A 25,162-nucleotide genomic window follows, 5' to 3' on the forward strand; every position below is an offset into this window, starting at 1 on the left:
AAGAGAATTGCTTAATTCTTTTTGGAGAATTAGAGCTGCTGTGTACCTTGGTGGCTTAGCTCTCAGCTGCCCAAGGGGTTTTCTTGGGGCTTCCTGGTTCCTCAGTTTTCTTTGTAGCTGTAAAGGAAACGTCATTGCCTACAGTAACCTGTTCTTGCGGCCTGAAGGAGCCTCACACACACGTCTGGGACTTTGCACTCCTGTGTAAAGTAAAAACTTTCTAAAGTATTTTGCCAGAAATAGCAAGACACACCAATTTGTTTATAGTTTTACATGCCTGAAAGGCACTAGTACTCTGACAGATTAAGAGTAGCTAGTTAGCATTGCAAGACTTAGTTCATCTGTTATGTGGGTTATTCATTCATTTAACAGACATGGAAACACTGCATGCCTGCTGTGTGGAATACACTGTATTCTGCCCACCTCCATTTTATTTTCTCTCTCTATTTTTTCTAAGTTATTATTGAGAGATTCTAGTGCCACTTGTGGAGCTTCATCATTGAGGGCTTCTCTTTTTTTGTGGTGTGGAGGGTACTTCCTGTTTCTTCAGTAACAGTAATTCACTGAGCAGGCACCCTGTACTGTGTGCATTCTCTCCTATACTTCTCTGAGGCGTCCTATAAAATTGAAATGATTGTTTCCTTTTCATGTGATGAAAGTGGGCCTTAAGAGTATTGGGTGACTTGTCCTGGGTCACAGAATAGTAGCAGAGCTATAACCCAAATCACCCTGACTCTACATCTCATGCTTTTAACCACTGGGCTAGATACCTGGTCTTTCAGTTCAGAACATGAGTGAACATGAACACCAAATTACTTCTTCCTCAAAAATCCTCCTGGTGCTTTAGGCACAATGCCATGTGCCCTCCTCCACAAAGCCTTTGCTGATCTCTGCCTTTCTCCACACACTCTCCATTCTTCTGAGCAAAGGAAGCCTCACGCTCCACATCCTCGCATCGTTCTGAATTCTCTAGCAGTTGTAGCATCAATCCTTGTCTCCCGGTATCTCCCTGAAGGGCCTAGCACAGAGTCTTGCATATAGAGTTGGCGCTTGATGGGTGTTTGTAGAAGGATAGAAGAAATGATTTCCTTACCTCCACCAACCCAGGACACTGATCTGTGCTGATCCTGCTTTTGTGCTTTTAGATAAAATAACATGAAATAATTGTGACTAATACTAATATCTTTATATTTAAAGTTTATATTTTCAAATTAAATTTATTAGGGTAACACTGGTTAATAACATTATATAAATTTCAGGTGTACAGATTCATAGTATGATGTGTGTACAGCATTGAGTGCTGGTTTCCTGTCACTGGGTGTTTTGCCCCCTTTACCCTCCTAGTCCCCCCTCCAGCTCCCTCCCTCTCTGGTAACCACTGTTCTGTTGTCTGTACATGAGTTTGCTTTTGTCTTTGTCTGTTTCCTCTTTGTTTTACATCCCACATGAGTGAAATCATACAGGTCATGTCCTTTCCCTTCTGACTGACTTCACTTAATACTCTCAAGATCCATCCATGTTTATTTTTTATTTCTAATTTTGTTGATTTTAGAGAGAAGAAGGAGGGGAGGGAGGGGGGAAGAGGGAAACATTGATTTGTTGTTCCACTTATTCATGCATCATTGGTTGATTCTTGTATGTGCCGTGACCAGGGATCAAGCCTGCAACCTTGGCGTGTGGGCACAAGGCTCTAACCAGCTGAGCTACCCTGCCAGGGCCAAGATCCATTCATGTTGTTGCAAATGGCAATATATACATATATGGTTGAATAGTATTCCATTGTATATATGTGTAATATATTTTTTAATTATCTGTTGAAGGACACTAAGGCTGTTTCCATGCCTTGGCTATTATACGTAATGCTACAGTGAACATAAGGGTACATACATCTTTACAAATAAGTGTTTTCCCCCCCAATCATTGGCTTCCTTTTTTTTTTTTTTTTAATTTTTCAATTACAGTTGCCATTCAGTATTTTACTAGTTTCAGGTGTACAGAATAGTGATAAGACATTTAAATAACTCACTAAGTGATACCCCTCCTGGTAAGTGTAGTACCCACCTAAGATCATACATAGTTATTACAATATTATTGACTATTTTTCCTATGCTGTACTTTACATCCCTATGACTATTTTGTAATTGTCAATTTATACTTCCTTAATCCCCTCACCTTTTTCACCCAGTCCCCTAAGTCTGTTTCTATTTTGTTTCTTCAGTTGTTTTCAAATTAGTGTTTTGGATTTCTTCGGATAAATACCCAAAAGTGGAATTGCTGGGTCATATGGCTGTTCTATTTTTCATTTTTTGAGGAGCTGCCATACTGGCTGCACCAATTTGCAATCCCACCAGCAGTGCAAGAGGGTTTCCTTTCTCCACATTTTCGCCAACATTTATTGCTTGTTGATTTACTGGTAATAGCCATTCTGACAGGTGTGAAATGATATCTCATTGTGGCATTAATTTGCATTTCTCTGATGATTAGTGAGTGATGTTGAGTATCTCTTCATGTGTTTGTTGGCCATCTCTATGTCCTTTTTGGAGAAATGTCTATTCAGGTCCTCTGCCCATTTTTTAATTGGGTGGTTTATCTTTTAGATGATAAGTTGTATGAGTAGCTTATGTGGTTTGGATGTATCATTGGTGAATATCGTCTCCCATTTAGTAGGTTGTCTTTTTGTTTTATTGATGGTTTTATTTGCTGGGCAAAAACTTTTTAGTTTGTTGTAGTCTCATTTGTTTATTTTTTTGTTTATTTCCCTTGCCCAAGGAAATATCCAAAAAAAATATTACTAGAGCGATGTCAAAGAGTTTACTGCCTGTGTTTTCTTATAGGAGTTTTATGGTTTTGGATTTAGATTTAAATCTTTAATCCATTTTGAGCTTATTCTTGTTTATGGTGTAAGAAAATGGTCTAGTTTTATTTTTATTTTTGCATATTCCTGTCTAGTTTTGCCAATACCACTTATTAAAGAAGAGATTGCCTTTGCCTATTGCATATTCCTACCTCCTTTGTCTTAGGTTAATTGACCATATAGACATGGGCTTTTTTTCGTGGGTGCTCTGTTCTGTTCCAATGATCTATTTGTCTGTTTTTATGCCAGTGCCGTGCTGTTTTGATTACTATACCCTCATAGAATAGTTTGATATCAGTTAGCATGATACCTCCAACCTTGTTCTTTCTCAAGATTGCTTTTGCTCTTGGTCTTCTGTGGTTCCATATAAATTCTAGGATTATATGCTCTAGCTCTATGAAAAATGCCATTGGCATTTTGATAGGGATTGCATTGAATTGCTTTGGGTAGATGGGCAATTGAATTATGTTAATTCTTTCTCTCCATGGTGTATGCTTTCATTTATTTGTATCTGTCTTACAATTTTCTGAGTACAGGTGTTTTACCTACTTGGTTAAATTTATTCCTAGGTATTTTTTTTTTACTCAATTGTAAATGGGATTGTTTTCTTGATTTCTCTTTCTGATAGTTTTTACTGATATTAAAAAATGCAACTGATTTTTTAATATTAATTTTGTATTCTACTTCATTGAATTTATCAATTCTAATAGTTTTTTTAGTGGAATCTTGAAGGTTCTCTCTCTCTAGTATTATATCTGCAAATAATTACAGTTTTACTTCTTCCTTTCTAATTTGGATGCCTTTTATTTCTTTTTTTTTGTCTGATTGCTGTGGCTAGAACTTTCAATGCTATGTTGAATTAAAGTGGTGAAAGTGACTTTGGGCCTGGATAATTCCTAAGTAATACAACTTTCTTTGGGCATCTCAATTCTGGGTTCATCCAATATCCACTGCCTCCACCATGCTGCTGAAGTTCATCCCCAAAGAGATCAAAGTCATGTACCTGAGGTATATCGGTGGGAAATTGGTGCCATGTCTGCCCAGGTCCCCAGGATAGGCCCCCTGGGTCTGCCTTTAAAAAAGGTTGGTGATGACATGGCCAAAGCAATCATTGATTAGAAAGGTCTGAGGATTACAGTGAAACTGACCATTCAGAACAGACAGGCCCAGATCAAGGTAGTACCGTTTTCCTCTGCCCCATCATCAGAGCCCTCAAAGAACCGCCAAGGAACAGAAAGAGGAAAAAAACATTAAGCAGAGTGGAAATACCACTTTTGATGAGATTGTCAACATTGCTGGACAGATGTAGCATCAATCTTTAGCTAGAGAACTCTGGAAACATTACAGAGATCTTGGGGACTTCCCAGTCTGTGGGCTGCAATATTGATGGCTGCCCACATCATAGATGACATCAATAATGGTGCAGTGGAATGCCCAGCTAGTTAAGACCTATCAAGGAAAATATTTCAACCAAAGATCACTTGACAACTGAAAAATAAAGTGGTAAAAGCTTGTCTTGATCTTGAAGGAAAGGCTTTCAGCTTTTCACAGTTTAGTATGATGTTAGCTGTGGGTTTGTCATATATGGTCTTTGTTATGTTGAAGTATGTTTCCTCCCCACTTTGCTGAGAGTTTTTATCATAAATGGATGTTGAATTTTGTCAAATGCCTTTTCTACATCTACTGATATGATCATATGACTAATATGCTTCATTTTGTTTATGTGGTATATCACATTAATTGATTTGTGGATATTGAACCAACCTTGCATCTCAGAGATAAGTCCCATTTGATTGTGGTGTATGATCTTTTTTTATTTATTGATGAATTCTGTCTGCTAATATATTGTTAAAGACTGTTATATCTATGTTCATCAGTGGTGTTGGCCTATAATTTTCTTTTTTTGTAGTGTCTTTGTCTGGTGGTGTTATCAGGGTAATACTGGCCTTGTAAAATGAGTTTGGTAGCCTTTCCTCTATTTTTTGAAATAGTTTGAGAAGGATAGGTATTAATTCTTTTTGAATGTTTGGTAAAATTCACCTGTGAAGCCATCTGGTCCTGGACTTCTGTTTGTTGGGAGTTCTTTGATTACTGATTTGATTTGGTTAGTAGTTATTGATCTGTTCAGTTTTTTGTTTCTCCTTGATTCAGCCTTGAAAGACTATGTTTTTAGAAATTTATCCATTTCTTCAAGGTTGTCCAATTTGTTGGCATATAATTGAGCATTTCCTTATAATCCTATGTATATCTGTGGTGTAGATTGTTAATCCTCTCTCATTTCTGATTTGTTATTTGGGTCCTCTCTTTTTTTTCTAATGAGTCTGGCTAAAAGTTTATTAATTTTATTTTTTTCAAAGAACCAGCTCTTGGTTTCATTGATCTTTTCTGTTGTTTTGTAATACTTTAGTTTATTTCCACTATGATTTTTATTTTCTTCCTTTTACTCACTTTGGACTTTGTTCTTCATTTTCTTAAACCTTTAGGTTTAAGATTAGATTGTTTAGTTGAGTTTTCTTGTTACTTGGGGTAGGCCTGTATTACTATGAATTTCCCTCTTAGAACTGCTTTGACTGTGGCCCATAGATTCCCACCTCCCTTTGGTTTTTATGTTTTCATTTTAATTTGTCTCAAGATAGCTTTTGACTTCTTCCTTGACCTCATTATTAACCCATTTATTGTTTCATAGCATGCTATTTATGTGTTCTTTAGTTTTCTTATAAATGATTTCTGGTTACATGCTATTGTGATCTGATAAGATGCTTGATATGATTTCAGTCTTATTAAATTTATTGAGACTTGTTTTGTGGCCTAAAGTGGTCTATCTGGAAAATGTTCCATGCACACTTGAAAAGAATGCATTTTTCTTCTGCTTTCGGATGAAATGCTCTAAAAATATCAGTTAAATTCATCTGCTCTAATGTGTTAAGGCCACTGTTTCCTTGTTGATTTTCTGTTCAGATATTCTGTTCATTGATGACAAGGGGGTGTTAAAGTTTCCTACTTTGAGTGTATTACTGTTGATTTCTTCCTTTATGTCCATTAATATTTGCTTTGTATATTTAGGGCCCCAATATTGCGTTTATAAGTGTTTATAAGGGTTATATACCTTTGTTGGATTGATCCCTTGTCATAATGAAATGCCCTTTAATCTTGTTACAGCTCTTGCGTTAAAGTCTATTTCGTCTGATATAAGTATTGCTACTCCAGCTTTTACCCCCCATTTAATTTGCATGAAATATATTTTTACAACCCTTTACTTTCAGCCTTTGTGTGTGTTGATCTGAAATGGGTCTCTTCTAGGCAGCATATATACAGGTCTTTGTTTTCTTATATATTTAACCACCCTATGTCTATTGATTGGAACATTTAGTATATTTACACTTAAAGTAATTATTGATAGGTATGTAATTACTGATAAGTACGTAGTTATTGCCATTTTATTGTTTTCTGATTGTTTTTGTAGTTTTCTGTTCCTTATTCTCTTGCTCTCTTCTCTTTTATGTTGACTACTTTCTACAGTTTTGTATTTATTTCTTTTTCTTTATTTCTTGTATATATTTTGTAGATTTTTAGTTTGTGGTTACCATGTGCTTCTTATATACCAAGCTGTGTTTTTAGCAGTCTATTTTAAGTTGATGATTGCTTAAGTTTGAACACATTCTAAAATCATTACAATTTTTACCTCTCCACGTTTGTTTTTTTCATTTTTTACTTATTTTGTTTATCTCTTATTTTATTGTTGTAATTACTCGTGATCTTCCTACTTTTGTCTTTTGACCTTTGTATACTAGCTTTTTAGTTGGTTGATCCACTGCTTTTACTATTTGCCTTTGACAGTGAGAATTTTCTTTCTTTCTTATATTTTCTTATTCATACTTTTGATCTTTTCTTTCCTTCTTAAAGAAGTTCATTGAAATACTGGTTTAGCGGTGATGAATTTCTTTCACTTTTTCTTGTCTGGGAAATTATCTCTCTTTCAATTCTAAATGATAGTCTTGCTGAGTAGAGTAATCTTTCTTAAAGGTCTTTGTCTTTTATCTCTTTAATATTTCACGCCATTTCCTTCTGGCCTGCAAAGTTTCTGTTGAGAAATCAGCTGACAGTCTTATGGGAGCTTCCTTGTATGTAACTCACTGTTTTTTTATGTGGCTGTTAAGATTCTCTCTTTGTCTTTAACCTTTGCCATTTTAATTATGATGTGTCTTGGTGTGGGCCTCTTTGGGCTCATCTTGTTTGAGCCTCTCTGCGTTTCCTGGACTTGTATGTTTTTCTTCACCAGGTTAGGGAAGTTTTTTTATCATCATTTCTTCAAATAGTTTTTCAGTGCTCTTTACCTTCTGCTACCCTATGATGTGAATGTTGGCATATTTGACATTGTCTTAGAGGTCCCTTAAACTCCTAAATTTTAAAAATTATTATTTTTTTCTGTTCTGATCAGGTGTTTCTCACTGCTTCTGCTTCATCTAATCTGATGTTGATTTCCTCTAATGTTGTCTTCATTTAAGTTATTGTATTCTTCATTTCTGACTTTTTTAAATGTTTTCTGTCTGTCGAAATTTTCGTTGCGTTCATCTATTTTTCTCCTAAATTCATTGAGCATCTTTATAACCAGTGTTTTGAACTCTGTATCTGACTTTTTGGTTTTGATAGAAGAGCTCCTTTAAGCATTTCTTGTAATGCAGATCTTTAATGCAGAATTTGTGGTGGCAAATTCTCTCAGCTTTTGTTTGTCTGGAAAAGCCTTTGTTTCTCCTTCATATCTAAAGGATAACTTTGCTGGATATATTATCCTTGGCTGATGGTTCTTTTCTCTCAGTATTTTGAATATTTCCTTCCACTTTTTTCTATCTTGTAATGTTTCTGCTGAGAAATCTGATGATAATCTACTGGGAGTTCTTTTGTAGGTTAGTCTTTTTTACCCTGGCTACCGTGAGAATTCTTTTTGTCATTAATTTTTGACAGTTTGCAAAAAATGTATCTTGGAAAAGGTGTGTTTTTTTTTTTGTTTTTTTGTTTTTTTTTTGCAATGATATAATTGGGTTATGTTTTTAGCTTCCTCTAAAGTCCATTTTCTTTACGTAGGCTTGGGAAGTTCTCATCAATTATTTCTTTGAGTAGGCTCCCTGTTCCCTGCTCCCTCTCTCTTCCTTTTGGTATACCTGTTATCCTTAGGTGGTTCTTTCTAATGTAGTTAATTCTCATAGAGGGGTTTTTTCTTTTACTTTTTTTTTAAAACTCCTAGCTCTCTCTTTTCTTCCACCTGGGTCATTGCCGGGCTTCTATCTTTGAGTTTGCCGATCGTCTCTTCCATCTGACTGCTGTGTTTCCAGTGTGCTCTGAAACATTCCTGATCTCATCCATTGAGTTCTTCACCATCAGGATTTTCTTTCTGGTTCTTTTTTATAGTTTTAGTCACTTTGATAAAATACTTCTTTTGCTCATTAATTTTATTTTTTAGTTCACTGAACTGCCTTTTTGAGTTTTCTTGTATATTTCCTTGTATAGTTTTTTTTCGTAATTACAACCTTGAATTCTTTCTCTTGTCATTTAAATCACAGTCTTCCATAACTTTGAGTTTGGTTTCTAGAGTCTTTTCATTTTGTTTCTGTGTTCCCAAGTTACCTTGATTGATTGTGGTATTTGATGGATTGTTTTCCTGTCTGTGCATTTGAGGTAGTGATCTCTTTTTTGGGTAGATACTGTTTTACTCAACAATTCATCAGGTTTATAGGTAGGGTACTTTCTTTTGTTTTCCAGTAGATGGTGCTGTAGCACAAGTTTTTTTGGTTTTTGTTTCATGTGTTGTTTTTTTTTACCTGCACTATTTGTGATTCTGGGATCACAGTGAAGTGGTGTTTTGGTTAAGGAAAGTACTGTGTATCCAATGGGATGGTGTTGTCCTCTCTGTGACCAGCTCATTTTGGTTATGGAACACTGCCACAGTGTTGGGGGAATATTGTGGGTGTTGGAGAACTGTGAGCTACCTCCTTTCTTCTCTATCTTTGTCTTTACTGATCTCTGCCAGGGCATGTGGGAGAGAGGAGGCAGGCTGTTAGCTCCACTGTTTTGTTTAAAGCTTCCCAGCCACCTCTACCTGGTTCTGCCACAATGGGGAGATACCTTTCTGGAGGGAAACTGCTTCTGCCCCTCTTACACTCCAGGCCATAGTGTTAGGGCTACAGCCCTACTCCTCCCCTGCTACCACACTTTCTAGAGCCATGGTGGACACCTACCTGCATCTGCAGCATATTTGTTCTTTCCTTCTCCCACGTGTCTTCCTTGCTTGTTCTAGTATGCCCATCTTCACACATCTGAATGTGTGGATTTTTCAGGCGTGTTTGTGTGTTGAGCAGGGATCTTTTCTTGAGTTATAATTGTTCAACTTGTAAATTTAAGGGAAGAAATAATGGAGTCTTCTCACTATTCCACGATGCTGATGTCACTAAAGTTCATTTTTTATCGAGAGCATGTAGTTGGATCTTGTTTTTAATTCGGGCTGACAGTCTCTGCCTTTTAATTGTAGTGTTTGTTTTATTTACATTTAGTGTAGTTACTGATGTTGGATTTGGTTCTTTCATTTGCTGTTTTTTGTTTGTCTCATTTTTGTTTCTCTGTTCTGAATTTTCTCAAGGTACAAACTTTACGATATTATTGTGTATTTTTGCTTTAGACAATCTTAAATTTAAGAAAATATAGCTTTTTATATTTACCCACCTATTTAACATTTCCAGTGATCTTTATTTCTTACTATACATTTGAGAGTTACCATCTAGTGCCATTTCCCTTTACCTTTCAGAATTTTCTTTAGAAGGCCTTGTAGAGCAGGTCTGTTGGTGGTTTATTTCTTTAGTGTGGGTCACATTTTCTTGCCTTTTACCTGTCTAGTGATTTTTGATTGAGCACTAGACGTTGTAAATGACGCACAGAGCTTCTGAATTCTGTTATGATCCTCTGAAGAAGAATTTTTGTCTTAGCAGGTAGTTAATGTGGGAAGACTGAAGTTTGACACTTCTATGTCCTCTGCATTAGCAGCAGCTGAAATCTCCCCTCAGTTTTTCCAGTTATCACCTCCTGCTTTTTTGCTGGGCCCCCTAGAGTCTCCAGTCAAGAATTTAAACATTTTATTTGCAGGTTTGAGGGTTCACTCCCATGTGTTTCCCTCCCTTTTCATGTTTCCCCCATAATTGTCTGACTGCTCTGCCAGCCCTGAACTCCCGTCTACTGTTCGTGAGTGCCCTCAGGCAGAAAGCTGCAAATTTACAAACCTCCTTCCCCTCCCAACCCCTTCTTTTCCCTCCCCTTCCCCCTCCTCTTCCTCCTCCTCCTCCTCACTTTCTTTTCTTTCAAGCGTAGATTGTCTTCCAGTTTCTGCTTGCTTTTGACCATTCTCCAGTGCCTTCAAATAACATTTAACTATTTTGTCCAAGTTTTGTAATTGTTATCTGTAGAAGGGTGGTGTAGCCAAGCTCCTCCGTCACTGGTGGAAGCCATAAGCCGCCCACACATCTTTCTGAACTTACATTCCAGTTCCCCATCATCCTAAACCTTGTGCTCAGCTGCTGGAGGATACAGGGCTTTTCCTTGGGGAGGCCAGCCTCTCCTGGGTAGAGGAGCATGGAGCATGGTGGGAGTGTCTTGGTCAGCTCAGGCTGCTGTAACAAAGTACCACAGGCTGCGTGGCTTAAACAAGTTTTTTCTCAGTTCTGGAGGCTGGAAGTACAAGATCAAGGTGTTAGCAGATTTGATTTCTCCTGAGGCGCCTCTTTTTGGCTTGCAGATGGCAAACTTCTCCATGTGTGTGTCCTTATGTGGCCTTTTCTCCGTGTGCTTGCATCCCTGGTGTCTCTTCTCCTTCTTATAAGGACACTAGAACTGCTGGATTAGGGCTCCACCCATATGACTTCATTTGACCTTAATTACATCCTTAAATACTCAATCTCCAAATATAGTCACATTGGGGGTTAGGCCTTCAATACATGAATTTTAGGGAACAGGACACAATTCAGTCTATAACAGAGTAATCAAGACTGGGAATGGTTTGAGAGCAGGCAGAGCTGTGTTGTAGGGATGGCATCAGAACACATGTAATGAATCTGTAGTCATTCACCATGTAAATGCAGAACGCTTGCTCTGTTCCAGGTACAGCATCGAAGGGCTAGTTCAATATGGACAAAACTAGCCCTCGTCCCCACCCTCATGGAACTCAAAGCCTAGGGGGATCAAAAGACATGTAGACAGTGACATTGCAGAGTGCTGATAGGGGACACATGGGTGCCCTGGGATCTCTGAGGAAGGGGTGCTCAAGTAAAGTTAGGGGTCAGGGAAGGCTTCCTTGAGGGAATGCCTTTCTAAACTGGAACCTAAAGGATGATTGGGAGCCAGCTGGGGGAGAAAAGTGTTCAGGCCGGGCTTCAGCGTGGAGGGCGCGCTGGCGGGACAGGAAGTGGTTTACTGGTGCTGGGAGGCGGAGAGGGGAGAGCTGAGGGCTAAGGCCAGAGGGTAGGTTGGGGCGGCTCCCTTGTTGGAATATAACTGTCTGTCTCTTGAGAGAGGAGCCTCCTCCAGCTCGGGTCCCCTTGCTCACAGAGTAGGTGCGTAGTGAATGTTGATAGGTGCCGCGTGTTATGATTTGTGGGTGGAGGCCGAGGTGGGGAGGTCAGATGTGCAGTTACCTTGCCTCCTTGCTAAAGCAGGTAAGGGCCTGGAGGCTGCCCCCCCACACCTGCCTCCGCACTCTGGGTCACGTGTGTGTCGTTGTCCTTCAGCCCTTGACAGCGAGTCTGCATCCAGCAGCATCCGCTTCAGCAAGGCTTGCCTGAAGAACGTCTTCTCGGTCCTGCTGATCTTCATCTACCTGCTCCTCATGGCCGTGGCTGTCTTCTTGGTTTACCAGACCATCACAGACTTCCGCGAGAAGCTCAAGCACCCCGTCATGTCTGTGTCTTATAAGGAGGTGGATCTCTACGACGCCCCAGGTAGAGCCTGCTAGGACAGGTATTAGGGCCCGGGTTTGGGGCACCCACGTGCAATACTCCCTGTGCTGCCACTGCACTCTTAGCCCCATGCTGAACACGACGGGCAGGGTGGAGGAGTCTGAGCACCGTCTGGGTGTGGGGTACACACCCAGAGAGCTGCTGTTGGTACCCAGTCTAGTGTGGCCTGTGCCAGGGAGGGAGGTGGACAGAGCCTGGAGTGGCCCCTGTAGAACTGGGGTGGGCAAGGAGCCCTTTGCACAGAGGCAGGATTTGAGCTGGCCTCTGACAGATGGGAAGAGAGTTTTTCTGGGAGGAGGACCAGCAGGAGCAAAGGTGAGAGTGGGGAGGTTGAGGGTTTCTCTGAGAGGCTGAGTCTAGCCTGGCTTTGCTCTCTTTATCTATAGGCTACTCTGTTTCTGGTTTCCTGGTCTCTCTGAGCTCTGCCTGGGTCTGGTGCGTGTGCTCCTTGCAGTGTTTCTCCCCTGAGGTTGGAACAGCTACCATCAGTAGAGACATGAATGAGGGCCCTTGACTGGGGCGAGGGCAGGACTGTTGGGAGGTGCCTTGCACATGTGGAGCCCCACGTAGAGCAGGAGATGAGGGACAACATGAGATCTGGGGGCCCCACGGTGGTGGCCTCCCAGTCACTCCACAGGGAGGGTGCCAGTCCTGGGGGTTTGGCTCAGTCTCGGAGGCCCCCTTGGTGCACAGAGCAGGGTTCTGGTGCAGGCCCAGGGGAGGCTGCCTCACAGGCCAGGAGACAGGCTTCTTGAGGAGGGCTTGTGTCCTTCATTAGAGTAGGGCTTTCCAGGGCAGAGGATGTGGCTTCTCACCCTCTGTAACCTTTTTTCCTCCCTCCCCTGCAGTCACCTGGGGAGTCCTGAACTTAGGCTGTTGATGGGTGTGAAAAAAATATATGTGACTTGATGTTAGGAGTGTGGTCAGGGACTGTACCTTTTGACATTCACTTTTCCGTTTGTCCCCCCAGGTATTGCCCTGTACCCCGGTCAGGCCCAGTTGCTCAGCTGCAAGCACCATTATGAGGTTATTCCCCCTCTGAGGAGCCCGGGGCAGCCTGGAGACATGAACTGCACCACCCAGAGGATCAACTACACGGACCCTTTCTCCAACCAGACCCTGGTAACTCTCTGGGCCTGTGCAGCATGCTCTGCCAGCCCACACCTGAGGGCCCCCGCTGCTTTCTGCCAGTGGCCTCTGCCACATTGTTGGTGTGGGCCTTTGGCTCCAGCAAACACGAGGCTGTCCTCAGTGGGTCGTGGCCGTGCCTGGCTCACCTGCACTCAGTCAGAGTGACTTTGGGGCATTTTGTCCCTCACGGGAGGAGGACAGGCTACCCCAGCAGGGTGGCTGTGTTCTGGGAATGTCTGGGATTGGGGAAGTGGCTGTAGGTGTGTGGGAGGAAGTGGATAATGGAAACCGAGGACAGTTAGCATTCTCAGCTGCCACTTACCATGCCACGGAAGGGTTGAGACTAAATAGACGGGCAGAGAGAGATCTCTTGGGATAATGCAACAGTAACCAGAAGTGGAGTGACAGTGTTAACCTCAGTCAGAAAGGAATTTCAGATGCAAAGGGTTAAGAGGGATGTTTAATGTGGATAAGAGGGTCAGCTCCACCACTGTCCACTGAGAAGATTGAACAGTCATCAATCTATCATTATGTGCAAAACAGCACACTAGTTGTATATTTTAGCCAAAACCTGTTGGAAATAAAAAGCCCCATTCCTGAGAGCGTATGTAAGCTCTCAGAAATTCACAGGTCAGGTAACGGTTGAAAAGCACAAAGCGCTCGGAGCGCGTGTCTCACTTAGCGCCTGACAGAGGACTCCCTCCTCAAATGTCTTTGAGCGCCTGAAAAAGTCGATGTTAAGATATTTTCCCCAAGTTAATCTGTCAACCTGGTATTATCAGTTTAAAGTCCCAGTTGATTTTTTCATGGAACTTAAGCTAGCTTTTAAGGGCATGAGAAGAGCACATGTACAAAAATAGCCCTGCCAGGTTTGGGGTGGGAGCAGGGACTGCAAGGGCCCTGCTCAGCCCGAGGTCACAGTGGGAACCCTCAGGGATGGTACCTGCATCTCCAATGTGAGGGGAGTGGAGTCAGACCCCTGTTTACACCATACACAAACTACCTGAGTGTGAAAAAGGTTGAAAAAAGATGCTATAAGGAAATACAGGAGGGTATGGCTATAAGTTGGGTTTTCCTTAGCAAGCAAAACCCAGAAGCTGTGAAAAAGGGATTTACAGATTTCACATCAAGTTTAGAGCTTCATAAAACAAATGACATTATAAGCAAAGTTAACAGGAAAGAGACCGCGTGGAAGAAACATTTGTACATGTCACAGGGAAGTTAATATCCTTTCTCACAAAGAGTATCTATAGCGCAACGGGTGAGAAGAGTGGCCGAGGCGCGGCCCGGGCCCCCGGAGCAGGCGGGGTGGCCGGCTGCCCCCTCTGCCACCTCTGGTGTCTGGGCCTGAGGGTCAGGAGCAGCCAGGCAGCTCGCCCACGCTGAGGTCCTGGCCTTGGTGTGTCTGCAGAAATCCGCCCTGATCGTGCAGGGGCCGCGGGAAGTGAAGAAGCGGGAGCTGGTCTTCCTCCAGTTCCGCCTGAACGAGAGCAGCGCGGACTTCAGCGCCATCGACTACCTGCTCTTCTCTTCTTTCCGGGAGTTCCTGCACAGGTGGCCTCCCGGGCGGCGCGCCACCCCCTGCTCCAGCCTCGCGCACCGGGCGGGGCGGGCCCTCAGGACTGCCCGAGTCCAGAGTCCCCTGAGCAGCCCTGAGAGGAAGGGGGCCTTCTCCCGTTGGGGGCTTGGGGACCGGCTCCTGCCTTGAGGGGGCGACCGCTCCCTCTCCATTTGGAAACCGAGCAGCAGAGCTTGGAGGAGGCGGGTGGGAAGCATCCTGGCGATGCCAGCAAAGAAACCAGTTGAAGTAGGGGCTGGAGCGTGAGTGTGGCCACCTCGCATCCTGCCGTCGGGTCTCATGAGCTTGGACCTTCCTTCTCTGCCCTCCAGCCCAGACAGGGTGGGCTTCATGCAGGCCTGCGAGAGCGCCTCTTCCAGCTGGAAGTTCTCTGGGGGCTTCCGAACCTGGGTCAAGATGTCCCTGGTGGAGACCAAGGAGGAAGACGGGCGGGAAGCAGTGGAGTTCCGGCAGGAGGTGGGTGGCGCTGGGTCTGCTTCGAGCTGCTGGTGTCGTCCACCTGAATGTGGGGTGGGAGCTTCGCACGGGAGAGGGCCTCTGCACAGGGTCTGAAGGCTGAGAGTGGATCCACGCAGGCGTTCGCGCGTCTGTAGGCAGCGCCCGTGCCTGAGTTACCTGGGCCTCGAAAAACACAGGGAAACAGATTCCTGTGCCGTACAGACCTGTACCTGAGCCCGTGTGCTCAGCCCTGAGTCCACCCCAGTGCGGCTGGAGGCCACCTAGAAGGTTGACTATTTGCAGGGAAGAGAGACTAGATATAATGGCCTCTGAAGTGTCCTGGGCATGATGATCCGTTGGGACCAGGAGTAAACTACTAGATACCTCCCTCCCTCCCTTCCTCTCCCTCCCTTCCCCACTCACTCTCTCTCTTTCTCTTATAAAAATACATTGTTTTTATGCAGGTTACTCTTTTTTAAAATGTTTTTGTTGATTTGAGGGAGGAAGGGAGAGGGGGAGAGAGAAACATCAATCGCCTCCTGTACTTACCTCAGCTGGGACTGACCCACAGCTTGGGTATGTGCCCTGACTGTAATTGAACCCACAACCTTTTGGTGTCTGAGATGATGCTCCAACCGAGCCACACAGCCAGAGCGAGTATTTTATTTTTTGATCAATTTAAGAGAGAAACATTGACTTGTTCCACTTACTTATGCATTCATTGGTTGGTTCTTGTATGTGCCTTGCCCGGGGGATTTAACCTACAACCTTGGCGTATCAGGATGACGCTCTAGCCATCTGAGTTACCTGGTCAGGGTTTTTTTTGTTTGTTTTTTTTAAGAGTTTATTTGAGTCAAACTGACATGTCAGGGAGCAGGATCTCAAATGCTCCCTCTCTTTGTATTTTTTAATCTCATTTTTCTGTTTTTCAGTGTTTTATAATGCATGCAACATTAGAACAATAATGATAATGTTACATCACTTCTAAAGTTATAAATATGTTGGGTGCATGCTCAGAAATTTTCCTAATGGGAACTGTGATCCTAAAGCTTTCAGCCCTCTGGCCTGGCACCAGGAGATATTGGATCTCCAGCCGCAATCCCTGTGAGAGACTAGAGGACCTTAGAAAAAGGCATGGCAGTGGGGATCGAGGGGTGAGAGGCCTGTTTGTCAGTGACCACCAAAAGCACGGCCACACCCTGCCTTTGGGCTTCCATCGTGGCAGTGGCTCTCTGCCTCCTGCCTGAATCCACGCCGTGTCAGTGGCTGGAGCCTGTAGAGGCAGCGAGGAGACTGCCTGGGCTCACACCCTTTGCTCCTTCTTGGAGGAGTTCCCTTTGGGCTGGGCCCGAGGGACAGTGTTAGGAGGGGGCTGGGTTGGAGTAGAAGGACCCACTCCAGTCGATGGGGCCGTCGCTGGCCAGAAGCCACGTGCTAGTCCAGGTCTGGCCCTTCCTGCGCCTGGCTCCTAGGACTGCTCCAGGCAGAGCTTTGGGGAGGGCATAGAGCCAGCTTTCTTCAAGGGGACAGGCTCTTTTCCTGCCTTAGGATGTAACAGCTCCCATCGCATTAAAATATTCGTATTTTGTAAGGTAACTGTCATCTCCTGAATTTTCATTCCACACTTTTCTCCAGGAACACCAAGCCTTTCTCGTCTGGCCCCCCAGCAGCTGAGAAAGGAGCTTCCATGTGTGTGTAACCCCCCCTCCCCCCCCCAGCTCTGAAACCACAGAGGCCCAAACCCCAGCCAACCTCTATGTTTCACAATGTTTTACGTGCTTTTTATTATAGTCTCCTTTGGAAGTCTTGGCAGGGCACACGAACTCAAAACTTTAAGTGTTTTTGTATCGCGTTTTAAAGTTTAAGATACTTTCATACTTTGATCCTCACGTCCTCAGAGAGGTCGGCATTTTGTCCCTGTTTTATGGGTGGTGGAGCAGAGGCTCAGTTCAGATGATAAGCCCAGCCCCAGCCTGAAGGTTTGGGTTCTGGGGCTGGGCTTCTGCCTCCGGAACCTGTGCGCTCTCCGTGACACCACACAGACAGCCCCATCTTCCCAAGCACACCTACCACCTGTTTACACCTTCTGTTTACAGGGACACGCAGCAGCGTGGACCCGAGACTGCACTCTGTTCCTATAGACTCTAAGGTTAAAATAGCTCTTAAAATTGAGAATTTTGAAATTTAGGATTTTTATTGCTTTTGTGAGTCTTACACAGTATTTTGAACATAGTTTAATCGGTGACAATCCAAAACACTTACTGTACATCCCACATCCTATTCATTTCCCCAAAGCACTATGGAAACCAGGACAGGGCCTGGGCTCTGGTGCCAGTTTCAGGGTGTTGTATATATAGGATTTGGGGCTCTCCTTCCAAGATGGTGTGAGGAGAGCCAAGACCTGAGATCCCCTAACCATGCTTTCCTGTGGCCCAGGCCAGGTGACACTGCTTTCTCTCCTGTTCTAGACAAGTGTGGTTAACTACATTGACCAAAGGCCAGCGACTGAAAGAAGTGCTCAGCTGTTTTTTGTGGTCTTTGAATGGAAAGATCCTTTCATCCAGAAAGTCCAAGATGTGAGTATTGAGATTGAGAGCAGACTCCCAGCCCTGAGGCATGTGTGCTCATCCCTAGAGGCTCCATCTTTCCTAGCACAAAGCAGTTTGTCATTTGTATTTGTGACATTCATATTCTTTATCATTTGTTGTTACTTGGTCGTTTTCATCACGAGACTGTGACCCTAAGGAGGTAGGGACTTTCTCTTTCGTTCATCATTTGGTGTCTGGCACAGTGCTTAGTACAGAGGAGCTGCCTTAGTAGTAATGTTAATTGAGTGAGCTAAGTAGAAGGCATTAAATGTTTTTTTCTTTCAGAATCACTTTATTATGGGGAGGGCTTAGTATTTTCCTCCTCAGACTGAATTATGGACATTAAAGTACGGCTGAAGTGTAGAGTTACGACAATTTTGGAACCCAGATGTTTTTCTTGTCACCCTAGTGATACTAGTATGACCTAAGTGAAAACTGAAGCAAACTAATACACTTGAGTTGGTTCTGTTTTGCAGATAATCACAGCCAATCCTTGGAACACAATTGCGCTTCTCTGTGGGGCCTTCTTGGCATTATTTAAAGCAGCAGAGTTTGCCAAGCTGAGTGTGAAATGGATGATCAAAATTAGGAAGAGATACCTTAAAAAAAGAGGTCAGGCAACGAACCATATAAGCTGAAGTCGCCTTGTTCATAGAACTGCCCATGTTGACCGAGGGTCTCATCACTTCCACTTTGAGAAACTGAGCTGCCAGCACTCCTGTACTCACCTGAAGCTGCCCGCCCTGCTGGGAGGCACAGCCTGATGGGACAGATCCAGTGGATAACCTCGAAGTTATTTAAGTACTTAAATTATTAATGAACAGTTTTTGACTATGACATGAGTAGAGTTTGCGGATGATGGAATTAGACCTGGTTTCTGAAGGTTTGTCGAAGCTGCCTTTCTTCTTTGGCTGGTGAATAGTTCAGCTCTAACAGGAATTAAGGCTTTGTATTTACCTTGGGTTTCTCCCCCGAGGGTTTTAGAGTGGATGGGAGAGTGTGTGACTATCCAGATGTGTAGGTCGAGCTTTGAAACCTGTGCATTTTACACAAAGGCAAACAAACACCCTTAGTCTCTGGCATTGTCTGCCATCTGTGTCATCCAGTCTCTGACAAGCTTTCTCATTTGTTAAATGAGACACTTAAAGTCAATACAGTAATTAGATATCCTGTGGACTGACTAGCCACCTACCTGTCTGGTTGGAGTTCTTGTTGATATAGGTGTAAGAGTTTAGAGTGATTAACACACAAAAGCACTAGTATGAATGTAGAGTAGGTGCCTATTCAATGTATTTTGATGACTTCATTAACAGGTAAATAAAAGCTAGGTTAATACAAAAGGAATCAGTGTGCCAGTATGAATGTGTTAAATCAGTAGGCACCAGTACACTTTCATTCAGTGGCCTCCAGATAAAAGGCAGCGTGAGCCTGGACTCCTCGGATCATCTGGACTCCAAGGTACGTCTAGACTGTGCCCAGGGAGGGGAAGGGTGGCTGAACAGTAGATGCGGGTGGTCAGGAAGATGGTGCCTCAAGCTCCATGAATGAGCCGTGGCGACTACAAAACCACCCCTCTGAGTATTTTTCACATGGTAGCCACAGGCTGAGTGAAGGTTATGAAATTGCTCCCAGAGTTTTATATTATTGACATGCCCTTTGCATCCAAAGGAGCTTGGTAACATTTCCTGAATTTAACCTGCCTTTAGGTAACTTGGAGAGAAATTCAAATGTGTGAGTGGTTTGTTGTTTTTTTTTAATCTCATGTCTAAGCAGCAAGAAACTATATTTTTTGGTTGAATTATTAAAAGGGAACTTGTGTAAAGAAGTCGTCCCTGTTGCTCTTCCATGCTGTTAAGAGCATGCAATTCAAACTTTAACCTAGGTCTCATCTCTCAAAATCTTGCTGTAAGGCAAATGCAGAGCCAGGCATAAAAGCATACATAACAGGTGTGTATTTGCAAAGGATCTCTAAAAATAACACACCAGTTTAATATTTTTATTAAATGCCTCATAAAATTTGCTCCAATGAACAGTCTAGAACTGTATTTTCTATATTGTGGAAAGTTGAGACCTCTTAATTGTGCTTTAGAGTAAGTAGATAATTAGGAAGTGAGCACTTTTAGCTCATCCAAAGAAAGAACTATTGGCTGCAACCTGCCAAATTCCACTCTGGCTGCTGTTCAGTGGAAGACGTGTGCGCCTAAACCCTCCGCCACACAGGCCTTTCGCCCCGACTTACTTTCACTTTCTGGAAAGGGAGGAGCTTGCCTTTCGTTCTGTCTGCAGTGGCTCACCCTCTGCCTGTCGGCCGAGCTGTGGGCAGCACCGGCGGCCTCGGGTCAGTGTGGAGGGTCCGGCGCGGGCCCCTGGATGTGAGGGCTCAGGTACGGGGCCGGCTGTTGAGAGCACCGTGAAGCCCGGGCCGTGCACTGAAAGGAAGCGGTTCTCCTGGAGCCGCGGCGAGCGAAAGGAGTTCCTTTCCGTGGCCTCGAGCACTGCGGAGCCTGTGCTAGAGCTGCTCGTGTGAAAGGGTGGAGTCGGACAGCAGTCGTTGCAAACTTGATGAGAAAGCCTGACTTCCGGCTGCTGCGATCTCCCCGCCCCTCACGAAAACAGTGCTGTCATTACAGGTTTTGAGATTTACCCTCCTGGGTCTATTTTAACAGTTAAGGTAAGTTAAATCCATCCTCTGAACATAAAGGGACGTGAAGGATATCCTAGAACTTAGAATTTTATGCAAATATTCTATAAAACAGATATACTTTAGAAAATGGCCAGGACACTCAATTTGGCACAATCTTCCTATTTTTTAGTTAGAATATGTGTCACAACTTGCCTTACAGTTTTCTGTATATACACACATATGTAAGTATATATATATATGGGGGCAGCTTCTTCTGAATGCCTAAACTTAGAGCTGAAAAAAGCAGTGATGAGATAAGGCAAAATACAAACATAGACTTTATTAAATGCTGCTCAATCCCCCAATGAAGCTCTTTCATTACAAAACTGTTTTCCACACAACTGCAAGAGATTGGAATGGTACTCTGATAACAAAATTTGTGAGAAATACTTGACCAAGTAAAAACATACAAGACTCCTCTATAGTCAACCTTCTTAGAGCTCTACAGAAGCCGACTGCAGTTCCTTTAAATAAAGCTAGGCAGTGACAATGAACACTCTGCGTCACCACACTGTGGGACTCTTAAGCCTCTGTCCCTGGGTCAAGAGGGACTGGAAGGGCCCTGCCTTCAGCCTTGGGGGGGATGAGCAGAGGCAGGCTAAGTCTTTACCTGGGCTGCCTCCGCTCATCTGGGCTCATCACTCTGGGGAGTTGCACATTAAGGAGGATATTCATGAGGAGCAACCTGAAGAATTTGGTTTACTTTCCCAGCTTTTATTTGTATTTTGTGCTTTAAAAAGCCTGGAGATTTAAGTTTTTTTGCTCAAATTCCAGAGTACAGTAATATTTCTAATGAAGGCAGGCTTAGGGCAGGTAATTCCCCCATCATATTTCTGAGAGGGACAAAGGGGAAGGTAAGGGTTATACCTTAGTTTTATTTTAGGAAATACTCTTTTTCTCCTAGGATGTAACTAAGGTCTGCAGCAATGTGAAAAGGGAAGAATATACAGAGCAGACTACATCTATGTGCAACACAATCAAAGTAGAATTCAAGTCATAATTCTTACCACTCCCATAATTATCTCACTCATATTATAGATGATCAAGTTCATTCATTTCTGTGAAACTTCAGATGTGACACAATAAATCAATGATTAGACAAATGTTACAATATACTGTGGCCATGATATAGCACAGGGCTATGTTTAGTCCATATATTTTTTCATTTACAGTTGCCAGAAAAATATTGGCCTTTTAATTATACTGATGAGGTTTCGTAATTTTTACATATTTCAAAAAAGTGTACAAAACTGCCTATCCAACAGAGGTGGCAGGCTTTTTTATTCATCACTTGTATTGCTGAGAATACTGTGCATGTTGTAAGCGCTGTTCTGGTTTTCTAGAGCTTTCTTTAGTTTTAGCTCCTCTAATTTTTTCCATAATTCTTCACGTTCCAATTCCTTCTTTTTCTCCCTGTAAATAAAGCAAAATTTTATTTCAGAACCTGAGGAACCTGCTGTTTGGCAGTTTGCTAGAAAACACATTGTTCATCCACATTTCACTTAAATCCCTCTACTAAGGTGTTTGAGGACAATTACCTGGAGCACCTTTACTCCTTGTCACTCTCCTGCATCTGTGCGTCTCCTGTACCAAATAAAAGTTACTACTTGCTTTCCCTCCTCTACGTATCACCTCTACCACCGCCACTATACCACTGGTGCTTTATGGCTGACAAAATAAATTGAAAAAATTTTAATTATTAATTACAGTTGACATACAGTATTATATTAGTTTCAGGTGTACAACAGTGATTGGACTACAAATAACTTACGAAGTGATCAAGCCGGTAAGTCTAGTACCCACTGGCACCACACGCAGTTATTGCAGTATTACTATGTTCCCGTAACTGTTTTTACACTGCCCATTGTACTTCTCAGTCCCCTCGCCTTTTTCACCCATCCCCCAACCACCCTCACATTGGGCAAGCACCCATTTGTTTTCTGTATCTGTCAAACTATTTGTTTTTTAGGTTCCACACATATGGGGAATCAGCTGGTATCTGTCCTCTGACACAATTCACTCAGCATCATACCCTCTAGGTCCATCTATGCCGCAGATGGTAAGACCTCACCCTTTTTATGGCCGAGCAACATGCTACCGTATAGGACGCCCTTTTCCGTTTGTCTGTCAATGGACACGCAGGCTGCTTCCACAGCTTCACTATTGTAAATGCTGCCGCATTGAACATAGGGGTGCATATATCCTTTCGAATAAGCATTTTGGATTTCTCTGGATACTCGAAAGTGGAATTGCTGGGTCATATGGTAATCCTGTTTTTAATGTTTTGAGGAATCTCCATACTGTTTTCTACAGTGGCTGCACCACGGTTCCCTTTTCTCCACGTCACATCCTCTTCAGCATTTGGTTGTTGACTTATTGATGACACTTTCTGACAGGTGTGAGGTGATACCTCATTGTGGTTTTAATTTGCATTTCCCTGATGAGCATCTTTCCTGTGTCTTGGCCATCTGTATGTGCTCTTGAGAAAATTTATATTCAAGTTCTCCATCCATGTTTTAATCAGATTTTTTTTGGTATTAAATTGTATGAATTCCTTATGTAGTTTAGATAGTAACCTCTTATTGGGTCTATCATTGGCAAGTATCTTCCATTCAGTAGGTGATTTTTTTGTTTTGTTGAGTTTCCTTTGCTGTGCAAAAATGTTTTGTTAAATGTTTTGTTTCGTTTTATTTTTCCTTTTGTTTCTCTTGCTAGAGGAGATGTATTCAAAAAACATTACTAAGGAAGTAAACCCTCTGACATTGCTCTGTTTTCTTCAAGGAGTTTTATGGCTTTGGGTCTTAGATTTAAATCTTTAACCCATTTTGAGTTTGTTCTTGTATATGGTCTAAGAAAGTGACCAGTTTCATTCTTTTGTTGTGTGTGTCGTTTTCCCAATATCATTTTTTGAAGACAGTGACATTACTCCATTGCAAATTCTTGCTTCCTTTATTATAGATTGGCCATGTAAGTGTGGGTTTATTTCTGGGCTCTCTAACCTGTTTCTTTGATCTATGTGTCCGTTTTCACGTCAGTACCATCCTGTTTTAATTACTATAGGCTTGCAGTATAGTTTGATATTAGGCAGCGTGACACCTCCAACTTTATTCTTCTCTCTCAAGATTGCTTTGGCTATTCGGGTCCTTGTTGTATATTAATTTTAGTATTATTTGTTCTAGTTCTGTGAAAAATGCCAGTGGTGTTTTGATAGAGACTGCTCCTCTGTCTATGAGCACAGTATATCCTTCCATTTATTTGTATCTTTTTTCAATTTTGTTCTTCAATGTCCTAGTTTTCTGAGTGCAGGTCTTTTACTTACTTGGTGAAATTTATTCCTAGGTGTTTTATTCTTTTTGATGCAGCTGTAAATGGGATTTTGTTATGCAACTGATTTCTCAGCATTTTGTATCCTGCTACTTTAGTTCCAGTAGTTTTTGGTGGATTCTGTACGGTTTTCTCTATATAGTGTGTCATCTGCAAATAATTGTAGTTTTACTTCTTCCTTTGCAATCTGGATGCTTTTTATTTCTTTGCTTGTCTAACTGCTGTGGCTAGAACTTTCCAATATTATGTTCAATAAAAGTGGACATCCTTGTCTTGTTCCTGATCTCAAATAAAAAGCATTTAGCTTTTCGCTACAGACTATGATGTTAGCTGTCAGTATGTCACATATGGTCTTTCTTATGTTGAGGTATGTTCCCTCTAATCCCAGTTTGCTGAGAGTTTTTATCATAAATGGATGTTATATTTTTTCAAATGCTTTTTCTGCATCTATAGATAGGCATCATTTTGCTTATGTGGTATATCATTTAGATTGATTTACAGATATTGAACCATCCTTGCATCCCAAGGATGAATCCCACCTGATTGTGATGCATAATCTTTATAATGTATCAGGAAATCCAGTTTTCTATTATCTTGTTAAGGATTTTTGCATCTATGTTTATCAGGGATTTGGTCTATACTTTTGTTGTAGTGTCTTTGTCTGGTTTTGGAATCAGGGTAGAATGCTTGCCTCATCTTCAATATTTTGTAATAGTTTGAGAAGGATCGGTGGCAATTCTTTTTTGAATGTTTGGTAAAATTTACCTGTAAAGCCATCTGGTCCCGAATTTGTTTGTTGGGAGTTTTTAATTTTTTTTTATTACCGCTTTGATTTCATTGGTTGTAATTGGTCTGTTCAGATTTTGTTTCTTCATGATATACGCATTTCTTCCAGGTTGTCTAATTTGCTGGCATGTAATTAATCATAGTATTTTCTTCTTTTGAAGATTTTTAAAATTGATTTTTAGAAAGAGAGGGAGACAGAAAAACATCCAATTGGCTGCCTCCTGCACGCCTGCAACCAGGCTTGGACGCTGACTGGGAATTGAACCTGCAACCTTTCAGTGCATGGGATGACGCCCAATTGATCCACACCAGCCAGGGCTGTAGTATTTTCTTATAATCCTTTGTATTTCTGTGGTGTCAGCTGTCACTTCTCATTCATTTCTGATTTATTTTTGGGGTCCTTTTTTTTCCTTAATGAATTCAGTTAAAAGTTTATCAATTTCAACCAGCTCTTGGTTTCATTGATCTATTTTTTTTAAAAACTATTTCACTTATTTCTGCTCAGGTCATTATTTCCCTCCTCCTACTCTTTGTTCTTTTTCAGTTCCTTTAGGTGTAAGGCTAGACTGCTTATTTGAGATTTTCCTTGTTTCATGTGGTGGGCCTGTATTGCTATGAATTTCCCTTAGAAGTGTTGTATCCCATAGACTTGGGGTCACTGTGTTTTCATTTATCTCAGGGTATCTTTTTTCCCCTTGATCTTGTTAACCCACTCATTGTTTAATAGTACTTTATTTAGCTTCCATGCATTGTTTTTTCCAGTTTCCTTCTTGTAACTGATTTCTA

The 25,162-nt window shown here is 42.2% G+C and overlaps 2 protein-coding genes and 1 pseudogene across 3 annotated transcripts in view; 2 read left to right on the forward strand and 1 right to left on the reverse strand.

The window, feature by feature from the left end:
* PACC1 (proton activated chloride channel 1) overlaps positions 1–18,927 on the forward strand; it is a 29,548-nt gene extending 10,621 nt beyond the window's left edge. The window contains exons 3-8 of one of the 2 annotated variants that reach the window (XM_016219215.2): positions 11,620–11,829; positions 12,818–12,969; positions 14,390–14,532; positions 14,869–15,013; positions 17,464–17,571; positions 18,060–18,927. In XM_016219215.2, coding sequence (XP_016074701.2) covers positions 11,620–11,829; positions 12,818–12,969; positions 14,390–14,532; positions 14,869–15,013; positions 17,464–17,571; positions 18,060–18,221 — 920 coding nt within the window. In that variant the 3' untranslated portion in view covers positions 18,222–18,927. Of the gene's footprint in view, positions 1–11,619; positions 11,830–12,817; positions 12,970–14,389; positions 14,533–14,868; positions 15,014–17,463; positions 17,576–18,059 lie in introns of those variants that run through there. The other variant, XM_087827875.1, reaches the window with a different exon arrangement.
* LOC148090925 (large ribosomal subunit protein uL11 pseudogene) lies at positions 2,400–4,300 on the forward strand (annotated as a pseudogene).
* Positions 18,928–20,526: 1,599 nt separating the features above from the next.
* The window catches only part of PPP2R5A (protein phosphatase 2 regulatory subunit B'alpha), a 63,646-nt gene continuing 59,010 nt past the window's right edge, over positions 20,527–25,162 (reverse strand). The window contains exon 13 of the mRNA XM_016219214.2: positions 20,527–21,679. Within this exon, the coding sequence (XP_016074700.1) occupies positions 21,547–21,679 (133 nt within the window). The 3' untranslated portion in view covers positions 20,527–21,546. The remainder of the gene's footprint in view (positions 21,680–25,162) is intronic.

This window comes from Miniopterus natalensis, chromosome 19 (genome assembly GCF_054644295.1).
Source record: "Miniopterus natalensis isolate mMinNat1 chromosome 19, mMinNat1.hap1, whole genome shotgun sequence".
Lineage (NCBI taxonomy): Eukaryota > Metazoa > Chordata > Mammalia > Chiroptera > Miniopteridae > Miniopterus > Miniopterus natalensis.